Source organism: Hipposideros armiger, unplaced genomic scaffold, assembly GCF_001890085.2.
Source record: "Hipposideros armiger isolate ML-2016 unplaced genomic scaffold, ASM189008v1 scaffold_525, whole genome shotgun sequence".
NCBI classification, from domain to species: domain Eukaryota; kingdom Metazoa; phylum Chordata; class Mammalia; order Chiroptera; family Hipposideridae; genus Hipposideros; species Hipposideros armiger.
In genome coordinates, this window is record NW_017731875.1 from 1240140 (window position 1) to 1252929 (window position 12790).

A 12790-nucleotide genomic window follows, 5' to 3' on the forward strand; every position below is an offset into this window, starting at 1 on the left:
AAAATCAGTGCTTAACCTACAACAAAATTTTGAATGTTTACAATATTTATTATGAAATCACAGCATATCATGCTATAGTCCTTATAACAGAATTAGAATGATTAACTTCTGAAGGTAGAGAAAAAAAAAGAGAGAGATCAGAAGGGGATGCAAAGTAAGTGAAGGGAAACAATTACAGAGAGGCTTGCAGATAAAAAGCGAGTGAGAATCATCAAAGTAATCCATAAGAATGATATAGGGTAGCTAATACACAAAAAAATATGGCATATTCTGTAAATCTTATTTTAAATCAACTGATACCAGTGAGACAAATCACATATAAAAACTGATAGATCATCATTTGCTGTATGAATTGAATAAATAAAAAACTTAGACTTTAACTTTTTAAATTCATTAAAATAATTACAGAAGGAAGACAAAATAAATAAATAAATAAATATATATATACATATATATATATATGTATGTATATATATATATATATATATATATATATAGAGAGAGAGAGAGAGAGAGAGATACATATATGTGTGTATATATTGCTATTCCTTTTCAATTCATTTTGTCTTAAATAGTATTTTCTTCATGTGGTCATATATCTGCTTGGTTCTGACTCCATATATGACAGGGTTCAACATTGGTGGCACTACAACATAAAAATTGGCCAGAAGTATGTGGATATAACGGGGGACATTTTGGCCAAAGCGATGAGTCATAAAGGAAAAGAGAGCTGGTGTATAGAAAGCAAGAATTACACAAACATGTGAACCACATGTGCTGAGAGATTTGAGGCGGGCTTCAAGGGAGGGGAGACGGAAAACAGCACGGAGTATCTGAACATAAGAAAGGGCAATGGCTATGATATCAAACAGTAGGATTGAAATAGCACACAAGCCATAGATGATATTGATCTTGATGCTGGCACAAGACAAACGAGCTAGACCCATGTGCTCACAGTAGGTATGGGAGATGACATGATTCCCACAGAAGGGCAATCGCAAAATGAGAAATACAAATGGAATAACAGTAATAAATGACCTTAGTAACACACCGAGACCAATCATAAAAACAACCTTGTTGGTAAGGATGGTGCTATATTGGAGTGGGTTGCAGATGGCTACGTAACGGTCATAAGCCATTGCCAAGAGAACTGCTGACTCCATACCTGTGAAATTGTGGATGAAAAACATCTGAGTGAGACAGGCATCAAAGATTATTTCCCTCAGACCAAACCAGAAAATTCCAAGCATCTTGGGGATGGTAGCTGTAGAGAGACCTATGTCAATGGTAGACAACATTGCCAGGAAGTAGAACATAGGCTGGTGTAGGCTGCGCTCAGTCTGGATCACAAATAGGATAGTGAGGTTCCCTATGAGTGCAATCATGTAAACAGCACAAAAGGGAAAGCCAATCCAGATATGGAGTGTTTCCAGTCCTGGGATTCCTAGCAACAAGAAGGCATAGGGGTGAAAGTGGGTGTCATTGGGAAGGGACATCATGCCAGGTAATACGTACGTCCGTGTTCCTTACTGATGTGTGTTCACCAATCTGTAGGGCACCAGATAAAACTCTACAGTGCTTTAAACCTAAAGAAAAATAACAACATGCAACTGTGACTATTGTCTCCCTCCATTACTTCATACATTGAGAAATGTATCATAAAGACCAACATGAGGTGAATTGTCAGTGAGAAGGTTTTGGAAGAAGTTGTGCAGTGACTTCTTTACCCTGCATGTTATGTTCGCATGTATAGTGTCCACCTTGGTGCAGGGGTTGCCATCTACTGCTTCTGTCTGTCTGTTCATAATACTACTCATGGTTTTGGCTTTTTTGGGTTTTTGGGGTTTTTTTTTGCTTTATTCATAAGCCACACAGAAAAAAGTCAAGAACCATATGATGTCACTGATAGGTGGAATATAAAACTGAGAGCAACAAAGGAACAAGGCAAACAAATAAAAAAACAAAAACTCATAGACACAGACAATAGTTCAGTGGTTACCAGAGGGTAAGGGGGTGGAGGAGGTAGATGAAGGCAAACAGGGTCAAATATATGATGATGGAAGGAGAACTGACTCTGGGTGGTGAATGCATACTGTGATAGATAGATGATGTATTACTGAACAGTACACTTGAAATCTATGTAACATTACTAACCATTGTCATCCCCAAAGTTTGAATTAAAAAAAAGTTGTGCAGTGAATTGTAATTAAAAAATTCTACATAGCAGATTCACCTTTGTCAGTACCTTTCTTCTCTGTTAGAAGAATGGTCTCATTTGCAATGGTCTTGCCATTAGTATTATGCTAAGATTTTGCCTTAATATGTACTTCATTAATTACCTCTCTCATCATCAACATAATTCACTTCCAATTTTCATCTTCAAAGGGCTCTGCCAGCCTCTGTAAATAGTCATTTCTATTGGTTCCATTAGTTTAAATGGTAACACAAAAGTGTTAACACACAAGATGGGTAGTAAGTGTTGAGGAACACACAGAGTCATTAAGATGTAATCTCAAATACTGAAAATAAATCTAAAAGATTAAAATCAACCCTTTTGTGAATGTTTATTCTTTATTATTACAAAATAAGAAGTAAATGTAGTTAAAACAGCATTATCAACTACCATTTATTGAGATACTTCCTACTACTTTCAATGTTGTCAGAACCTGTGCAAATATCATCTCTAATCTTTATAAACATATTTAACCTTATTTTAACATATGGAGCTAAACCTCAAATATCTGAAAAGACTTACCAAATGCTTGAAATGCTTATAGTTAAAGAGTTATTGAAAGAAAGTACAGGGAAATAGAAAATTAAAATGGAAAGAGAATGGAAATAAGGAAAATATAATTCACACCTCACTCATGTCATGCATATACAGTTCCCCCTCCTCCACACACATTCACAAAAACACATATTCTCTTTTAAGCTCATTTCCATCTGAATATGAGATATCAGTTTCTTCATTATGAGCCTGAGGTGATTATAATTTTAAGTGTTTAAGTACGTGGCAAATATTTTAAAGAAGAGACTAGATAGAAAGCATATTCTGAACAAACAGAATCTATCATTTTCAAAGTTACCTACATGATTCTTACATATTTTCATGTACTTTATTTATAGCATTTTTTTAGAAGTGTATTTTCAAAGCATTCATTATGTGTAATTGTTTTGTAGTAAAAAACATCCTTTCATCATTTTTTATCACTGGAGGATTCCAGAGGAGTAATGCTATTATGACCACAATTTCAGTAAGACAATCAGGGTATTAGCTAGACATTGATACATGGAAGCAAAGCCAAGAAAATGTCCTATCCAAGATAAACAAGTAACAGAAGGAGCAGTGCAATATGGGTGAGGAAACAGGGGACTCCTAGGTGGAAATTGTACACATTGGTAAGGAAGGGAAGCTCAGAACCATACTTGTTTTTTTTTTTGTTGTTGTTGTTTGTTTGTTTGCTCGCTTTTTGTGCAAGACATTTTGTGAAATGTCCAAAAGAAGAGCAATGTCTTTCTTCTATAATGTTCTGGCTTTTTAATGGACTAGTAAATACTCTAAAAAGGTATGACATGGACAACACGAGGAACAAAAGTAGGATTCAATTATGGAAGCAAGAGTTTCTGTGATTTATCAATGTAAGCTCCAACGACAGGTTCTTTTATAAAATAAGTCTTGTATTCTTAAATAACATCTCTGAAGATCAGGAATGTAGGCAATAATATGAGAAAGCTGGAAAAACAACATTTTCCCTTTTTCATCTTAACTATATGCAATGGATTCTTAATAAAAAAAAAGTAGCTAATAGGTACAGACCTCATCATTAAAGGAGCTACCTTTCTGGTTTTGGGGGTTTTTTTTGAGTTTTTGTTGTTGTTGTTGTTAGAGGGAAAAATAGTATTACATTCTGTACTTAAAAATAAACTAATGAGAGAATATATCTCTCAACTCACATAATTGTATTCTTTAATGGGGCCTCAGTAGTTGGTTAAGTAGATAGGTAGTGATATGAATAACTAAAAAGAACTAATTGGAAGACATACCAAAAAATGAATTTTTACAGCTGCCTGTCTTACATCATGACTATTCAGTGAACTGGCTAGATCAAAAAATCTGAATAGCACCCTCCTCTCTTCCCTATATATTAAAAAAAAACTGATTGTAATTTTCCAGCATCTTTAAAATCAGTACACTTATTCCATTCTAATAGGGTTAGTTCAAACCCTCATCATTTCTTGGTTTTATTATAGCACAGTACTTTGCAGTGCTTTAAAGCATGAGCTCTTCAAACTAATTGTGTTGAAACCAGCTTCATGACTTATTCACTCTGTAATCAGAGGAAAATGAATCAGCATTTTCATCTATAAAATATAGATAATAAAAATAAAAACCTTAAATATGTCATTAGTTTTAAAAATAATTCTTTTAAAACATTTGAACCTATTCCAAAGACACTATTATTCATCGCTCTTTAGACATCAGGAGATTGCGTTTTCTAAAATGCACACCAAAATGATTTAGGCAGAAATCCAATTTTTTTTCTAGTATTATACGCTCCTTCCTAAAAGTGATCCTATTCTTTCCCTAAGCTTTAGCCTTAGTCTTCTTTCCCCGAAACTTATCCCTTGTCTCTTCTCTTCCTCTTTTTTCCCTTAACCCATCATTGTGATGTAAGGATGCACTGTGAGCTGGGACATGAGGAAGACTCACCAGATTGAGCACCAGGATGGAATCCTGTCTCTGTCTTGTCTCAACCTGCTCAGTTTTTATAAAGACACTGCTTTTTGCCTGGGAGGAGCTTTCAATTGAGTATCCCTTAGAGCTACCTTTGGAAAGTACACAAGGTCCCTGAACATTCTAGTTTCTAATCTGGCTCTGACTAAAGAAGAGAGCCTTAGGGAGCACTGGCTTCTAAGGAAATGAAGGCAGAAAATTGAGATTTAAGGTAGTATGATAGCAAAATTAGGAGGTCCCAGTACTCTCCCCCCATCTCCCCCCCCCCACACACACACAGAAACACCAATTTCACAATTGTTAATGGATGAATATATCTTTGTGAGAATTCCAGAATTCAGATGAAAGATTACAAGACCCCAGTGGAGTACACAACAAGACAGGTTGAAAAGAGTAAGAAGTAGGGGCCGGCCGAGTGGCACGTTGGTTAGGAGTTGGCTTAGGATGTCAGCTCTGAGCAGCAAGGCCGTGGTTTGGATCCCACATGAGGGCCAGTGATGCTGCGCCCTCTACAGCTAAGATGGTGAGCAACAGCTTGACCTGGAGCTGGGCTGCCATGAGTCGCCAATGACACCGTAGGCTGCAGTGGGCTGCCGTGAGCCACCGTGAGCAGACGTCCAGTGGCTGGTGACCAATCTGCTTCACCTGGGAAGAGCACAATGATAATACCAACATGGGCCAGTGAAGTGACATCCTCCACAACTAGACTGAAGAACAAAAGACAGCCACTTGTCTATTCCCCTCTCCCAATTCCCCAATGAAACCTTAAAAAAAAAAAAAGAATAAGAAGTAAAGTTTTAGTTTACTTACATTACCCTCCTCCAACCTAGCACTGCTCTGTGCCAAGAAAGAGTCCCTCAGCCCATGAGTTCCTCCATGGGTGGGAGAAGAGAGAGCAAGCCCACCCCTGTGTGTGTGTGTGTATGTGTGTGTGTGTGTGTGTGTATACACACATGTATAACACGTATTCACGCACACCTAGTCAATTCTCATAATTCTCTGGAGTTTTGTTCTATAAAGTCACTATGAACAATGAATTAGAAAATGTGGAACCATTGCTCCTGGGGAAAATTCAAAGTTAGGTTCCTGTGAATCTCTTGTCAAAAACTTTCTGTGAATCAATCAATCAATCAATCAATATATCACCTTGTTTCATGTATGTTTCTGCATAAAGACACCTCACTAAATACATAGTTCTTACAAATAATTTGTTGTGCAGCCTTTATTTTTTAATTTTTATTAAAATTATAAAACCAAAAGCAACAAACAAACAAGACAAACAAACATAAAACTCATAGACACAGGCAACAGTTTAGTTATTACCAGAGGGTACGGGAGAGGGCAGAGAGAGAGGGAATGGTAGAAGAGGGTAAAGAGGGTCAACTATATGATGATGGAAGGAGAACTGACTCTGAGTGATGAATACACAATGCAATCTATAGATGATGTATTATATAATAAAATTGTACACTTGGAAACTATATAATTTTACTAACCAATGTCACCCCAATATATTGAATAAAGTAAAAGTTAATTAATTTATTAAAACAACTAAATTAGTACATATATATCATCAAAAGATGAAGGTATAAATAAAATACAATGAATGATTTTTTACTTTTAAAAAACAGATAACTATACCCCATATGAATTAGCATAGATAGATCTCAAAATATAATATTTAGTGAAACATTTGGCTATGGAATGATACACATTTCATTACTATTTACATTAATTAAAATTTACAAATCCAACACACTTCCCCCAAATTTTTATATTTGAAACAATAAATTGAAACTTTCATAAAGACAAAACTGCATGTAGTAGTCATTCCTGCTTCTGAGGATAAAAAAACAAACAAACTGGACTTGGACTGGAGTAATAGCCATAGATCATTTCAACTTAAATGTCATGCATTGATTAAAAATAGCATTTGAGATAAAAAATTATAGTAATCATGTTTTTTTTAATTTCTCAGTTATGAGAACAAAGATGTTTATTCCATATTTTTGTTTTTTTTAAATTGAGGAAAAATTTAGAACTTAAAAATTGGGGAGGAAAAAAGCAATGTTAACAAATGTAACGATGAGATGGTCATTGCATGGACAATTCACTCTCACACAAAGTGAACTGATGCAAACAATTCTTGCTTCCACAATAGGGATTGGTCCTTGAACTTTAAATATTATAAACATTATTCAAATCATAGAATCAATAAGAAACCAAGATTAAATCCCCTAGAATGTAATTCGGCAGAACTAAACTTAAACAGAGAAAACTCTTTCTGGCAATAGCACACCAGTTTTCTTTTCGGGATCAAAATGTTTGGTAAACAAAGGAGATGGAACTCCCTATTTTTTAATAAAGACATGAAGCACTCGCTTTCGTATCTGTTTGGTCCTTACACCATAAATGATGGGGTTGAGTGAGGGCGGAATAACCAAATAGAGGTTGGCAACAAGAATGTGAATATAGCGGGGTATGCTGTGTCCAAATCGGTGAGTGAGGAAAGAAAAGACTGAGGGGATATAGAAAACACAGAGGACCACCACATGGGAGCCACATGTGCTAAGGGCTTTTAGCCGTGCATCTTGTGATGGAAGGCGGAAGACAGCACGGAGGATGTAAACATAGGAGATGCCAATAAGGACCAGGTTCATAAAAAAGAGAGAGACTACAAAGAGCCCATAGATAGCATTGATCCGGATGTTTCCACAGGACAGCTTTGCAATGCCCATGTGCTCACAGTAGGAATGAGCTATTATCCGAGCCTGACAAAAGGGTAGGCGGCAGATGAGGTAGATCATGGGAAGTATAAGCAGGACTGGTCGTATTACAATATACAAGCTAATGCCCACCAGCACCCGGGATGTCAAGGTGGTCGTGTAGTGGAGTGGAGCACAGATCGCCACATAACGGTCAAAGGCCATGGCCACCAGCACCTCAGCCTCCATGCCAGTGAAGGTATGGATCAAAAACATCTGGGTCACACAAGTTCCAAAGTTAATCTCATGTGCATCAAACCAGAAGATACCCAGCATGCGGGGTACAGAAGTTGTAGAAAGGGCCAAGTCAGTTGCTGAAAGAATGGCCAGAAAGTAGAACATGGGCTCCCGGAGGGTCTGCTCGGTCTTGATGACTAGCAGGATTGTGGCATTGCCCAGTAATGCCACAAGGTAAACAGAGCAGAAAGGCAGGGAGAGCCAGGCATGGACCTCTTCCAGACCTGGGATCCCAATGAGGAAAAACGTGGCGGGGTGAAAAAGGCTCCTGTTGTGATAAAACATCCTTCTAAATGACTAATTAGGAGAAGCTCTCACTCCTAGGAGAGAGGAGAAAAAGAATACGTTTGTTAAGAGGTGGATATAAAAATGATTAGTTTAGTGCTTTGAACTATAATGAAAATAAAAACATTTGCCACTTGGAAGGGCATATTCATGTTTTTTAAATTCTTAATCAAGCTGTACTCATATGAATGGTTCATTCTCAAAGCACTTATACAGGTTTAATTCTAATTTATTCACATGCAAGATTTATCAGCAAGCTCATGGCTCATTTAGAAGACATAGAATTTGATATTATGTATGGAAAATTTAGTGTGTCCCATACATTTTGTGAAGCTCCTGTCTTAAGAGGCATACATGAAAAATCAGGGATGCACAAATGGAAATGCAAACATAATCAAACAAGAAATAGACAGATGAGAAAGTAAAGTCAAAGGCACAGCTGTACAAGGCAACTCCATAATTAGAAAACGCAGGAATTTTCTAATGATTCATTCATCATCTATTGACATAAAGAAAATACTAAGATGAAGACTAATATCATGTCAAAAAAACAGAAACAGATTACCAGAGATACACAGTATCACAAATAAAAGTACAAAACTCTGGGACGCCTGCCCAGGAGCAAACACAGGCTGGGTCATATACCTCTATACTTTAAAGAGCCCAGAATGAAAAATAATAATAAACCTTCTGCATATGTTTACTGATGTTTCTATTCTTCCAAAATCAGCCCATTTCATAGCAGGTCATTTTATTTTTTTATTTTTTTAGTTTTTAATTAAAGTTTATTGGGGTGACAATTGTTAGCAAAGTTACACAGATGATTGGATAAAGAAAACGTGGTATATATACACAATGGAATACTATCTTGCCATAGGAAAAGATAAAATAGTACCATTTGCAACAACAAGGATGAATCTTAAGATTATAATGCTAAGCAAAATAGGTCAGACAGAAAACATTAAGAACCACATGATTTCACTAACATGTAGTATATAAAACTGAAAACAACAAAAGAACAAGAAAAACAGATAAAGAAACAAAACTCATAGACACAGGCAATAGTTTAGTGGTTACCAGAGGGTAAAGGGGGAACGGGATGGTAGATGAGGGTAAACAGTATCAAATATATGGTGATAGAAAGAGAACTGACTCTGGGTGGTGAGCATGTCCTTCTAGAGCAGCGGTTCTCAACCTACCTAATGCCGCAACCCCCTAATACAGTTCCTCATGTTGTGGGACCCCCAACCATAAAATTATTTTCGTTGCTACTCTATAACTGTAATTTTGCTACTATTATGAATCGTAATGTAAATATCTTTTTGTTTTCCGATGGTCTTAGGAGACCCCTATGAAAGGGTCGTTCGACCCCCAAAGGGGTCGCGACCCACAGGTTGAGAATCGCTGTTCTAGAGTTATGGTTATGGTATTTGAAAGTTTCTTTATTAGCTCTCCGCTTCACATCAGTTCCTCTGAGAAAATCTGCTAATTTCCACTTCCACAAAACTAGCATGTACTGGGCTCATTCCTGCTGCCTGCCTGAATCATTGTAAATGCTAGTGGAGGACAACCTAGAAGGCTTCAGGTGGTTATGAACCTAGAGAGTTGGCATTTTGGCATGCACAATCTGGAATAGCAAAATCTAATTGGAGAGAGAATTACCTTCTGTCATTATCTAAAGGAAATAGAGAAGGGCACTTTGCAATGCCTTCAAAATGATGGAGAAGCAACCAGGCACTCACAAACTCAAATAATGAAATAAAGGAACTTTCTGGGTCGCCAACTTGAGGCAGATTGGTTCAACATCAGAATAAAGTAGACAAACTTTTATCCTTTATATAGCTTCATATTTTATGGGAAATATATTAAGATAAAAACAGAATATAAGTGCTATATGCATTCTGATATTATGTTACAGAGAGAGAGAGAGAGAGAGAGAGAGAGAGAGAGAGAGAGAGAGAGAGAGAGAGAGAGAGAGAAACAGAGAGAGAAACAGAGAGGGAGATTGGAGAGAGAGAAGAGCTGTATTTTGCAATGCCTCTCTTATGTATGTTTTTTAAGAACTAAAACATCCAGCTAATGGCTATTGCTCAGAGGAAGGATGTTGGCCAGGACACCTTCTTTGATTCTAGATGTCCTGATGCCTACTTGGGTTCATCTCTGTAAATAGACTTTCAATAATATGTCACTGCTCACCTCATAGTTTTATCATGCTTCTGAGTCCATTTCAATCCCTATAAGCAGAAATTATACTTCATGCGCTAACTATATAATCATTTTGTTAATAAATTTTAAATGCTTTGGATCTTCTAAATATTTTTAAGGATTCCCAGTCTCCATTTATAAGTTGAAAGAGTCCCCCCCACCCCCGCCTTTTAGATTCAGAAATTGGGCTACATGATGCATATCATACCAAGCCTATAGCAGTTCTCAGCTACCTCTCTTTTTTTCATTTGACTTCAGAACATACCTTAATCAAAAGGAAATTCACCTGCGATGCTTCATTCTTCAATAAGAATAGAGACACAAGTAAAATATCGAGCAGCAAAGCTCTATGGCTCTTTTTTATACAGTCAAAGGAAAGCACTTTAATGTTAAGGCTGCAGCTGCTTATGACGTTGGAAAAACTGAGTTAACTGTTAACTACTGTAATGGTGTCCTGGGATTTACTCCTCTGAGATTGCTGACAAACCTCCTAGACTATGGTTTAGAAAAGCAGACGCCCACGCCCCAACCAAAAAAAGAAAAAAAAGAAAAGAAAAGTGATAAGGATAGGAATTTATATAGAGCAAATTACAAATGTGGGGCAAAACCACACAGATATTATCATTTATTTATGGCATAAAGGTAGTTACATTTCATCTTCTTCTAAGTGACATTTTCCAGCCAAATTCTATGGGTTGTTGTTCCTAGAGAAATTAATATTTAATCCATATTCTAAATTCAAACATAATAACCTGGCTTAGGAGACTCCACTTCAGCTTAGCTCTCACTCACTATCCCCTTCAATGACCACGTGTTTTAGGTTTATTGACAACTTAAATCTAGGGATTCAGATATGTGAGTCTTTGGTCCCACCCTCTTCTGTCCATGATTGTTCCTCTCAAATTTCCCTTTGACAAATTTTCCAATCTCTGTAACAGAGGCCATAAAGATGAATGGTAAAAATGTCCAATACTCTAATTGGTCCAAATCAGTTCACAAACTGATTTCCCAAGTACTAGTATGTCATCTTGAGTGATTTACTAATCATCTCTAGGGTCAGTTTTCTCAACTGGAAAATTAGGAATGATAATCCCAACAACACAGAATATTTTGAGGAATACATTAAATAGTGAATCTTAGGCACTTAAGACAATACCTGGCACATTTAAAGTGTTTAATTAAAATAGAATTGAGCTCACACCACTCCCTTCATATACCTTGGACCTATGTAAGCCACACTGAGAAATCTTTCATGCTACTAAGTCTATAATATTTGGTCTGGAAGTTCTCCTATATCTTAAACCTTTTCCATCATTTTACAGTCAAATGTATACATATTTCTCATTCTCATGAGAATAAAATTGTTTCACATGGAAGAATTATATCTCTTTACTGCACACTTGAGCAGGCGTCTTGGACAATACTTAAGAAAAAGCATAATCAGGCTTAAGATATAAAGCACAAACTACAAAGCATGAAATTAAATCCTTTTGACATTTTTGTCTTTCCAGTTATAGCAGACAAACCTTAAACTGAATCTCTGAAAATTTTAAATTTCATATATATATATATATATACATATACATATACATATGCATACAGTTGACCCTTGAACAATATGGGTGTGAATTGCACAGGTCCACTTACATGCAGATTTTTTTCGATAAGTATAGTCCGTTCTATGTCTCCACAGGTTTTGCATTTACTGATTCAACCAACTGAGGATACAAACCAGCATTTTAGCATCCCCAACCACAGGTTCCCATCCACAGGTTCCCATCCATGGATGGAAAATAGTGCTTTGGATCTGGGGTTGGTTGAATCCCTGGATGTGAGGATGTAAAGCACGGACTGTAGTTAAGTTTTGGGGGAGTCCAAATTTATATTGGGATTTTTCACTTGTTGCAGGTCAGTGCCCCTAACCCGCACAGTTTTTAAGGGTTATATATATTTGAATATGTCATTTTCCTGGACACTGTGTGTATGTATCTGTTAAATTCAGAGTTAATTTTAGCACATGGATTAAGAAACATTAGGCAAGCTCATACTCCTTTTTCTGCTGGTTGGGCATGAAGAAGCATCTATTCCTGTGTTTCTGCTCAGAGAAATCTCAGGACCATTGCAAGAGTCAGCCTTAGGATCAAGATAAGTCACAGAATGTCAACTCTGAAATACCAAAAGAAACGTATTCCATGCAGACAAAAAAATTGGACCAACTTTTTGGTGACAAGGAGCTCAGACCAATGTTATTAGCTTGTTTTAAGGTGAGACAAAATTTCCTCCAATGTTTAAGTAAGTTAAGTAAGATCAGGTTGCCCTTTGCTTAAAATTTTCTGTCCTAAAGATACACAATTTAACCCTTTTTTGTTGTTGTTTTCTGTGAGACCTCCCTACTTTGTCTTATTGTTCCAATAAGGACTTCTTTTATTTAATGTGTTATTAAGTCTAAGTATTAAGGGGTATATGCAGCTTACGTTCGAAGTCCTTTTTACACATTAACCTTTTTAATCTTCAAAACAGCAACCCTGTGACATAGATGCAATATTTATTTACATTATACAAA

At 36.5% G+C, this 12790-nt stretch overlaps 2 protein-coding genes across 2 annotated transcripts; both read right to left on the reverse strand.

The window, feature by feature from the left end:
- Positions 1–557: 557 nt before the first annotated feature.
- Positions 558–1499, reverse strand: LOC109396520 (olfactory receptor 52E2-like). The gene has a single exon (XM_019668383.1). The coding sequence runs from the start codon at positions 1497–1499 to the stop codon at positions 558–560; it is 942 nt and encodes a 313-aa protein (XP_019523928.1).
- A 5587-nt stretch (positions 1500–7086) lies between these two features.
- LOC109396523 (olfactory receptor 52J3) lies at positions 7087–8022 on the reverse strand. The gene has a single exon (XM_019668386.1). The coding sequence runs from the start codon at positions 8020–8022 to the stop codon at positions 7087–7089; it is 936 nt and encodes a 311-aa protein (XP_019523931.1).
- Positions 8023–12790: the final 4768 nt, after the last annotated feature.

Excerpts from the sequence above, each read along its gene's own strand:
- LOC109396520 (XM_019668383.1), bottom strand. The coding sequence starts at position 1,499 with ATGATGTCCCTTCCCAATGACACCCACTTTCACCCCTATGCCTTCTTG.
- LOC109396523 (XM_019668386.1), bottom strand. The coding sequence starts at position 8,022 with ATGTTTTATCACAACAGGAGCCTTTTTCACCCCGCCACGTTTTTCCTC.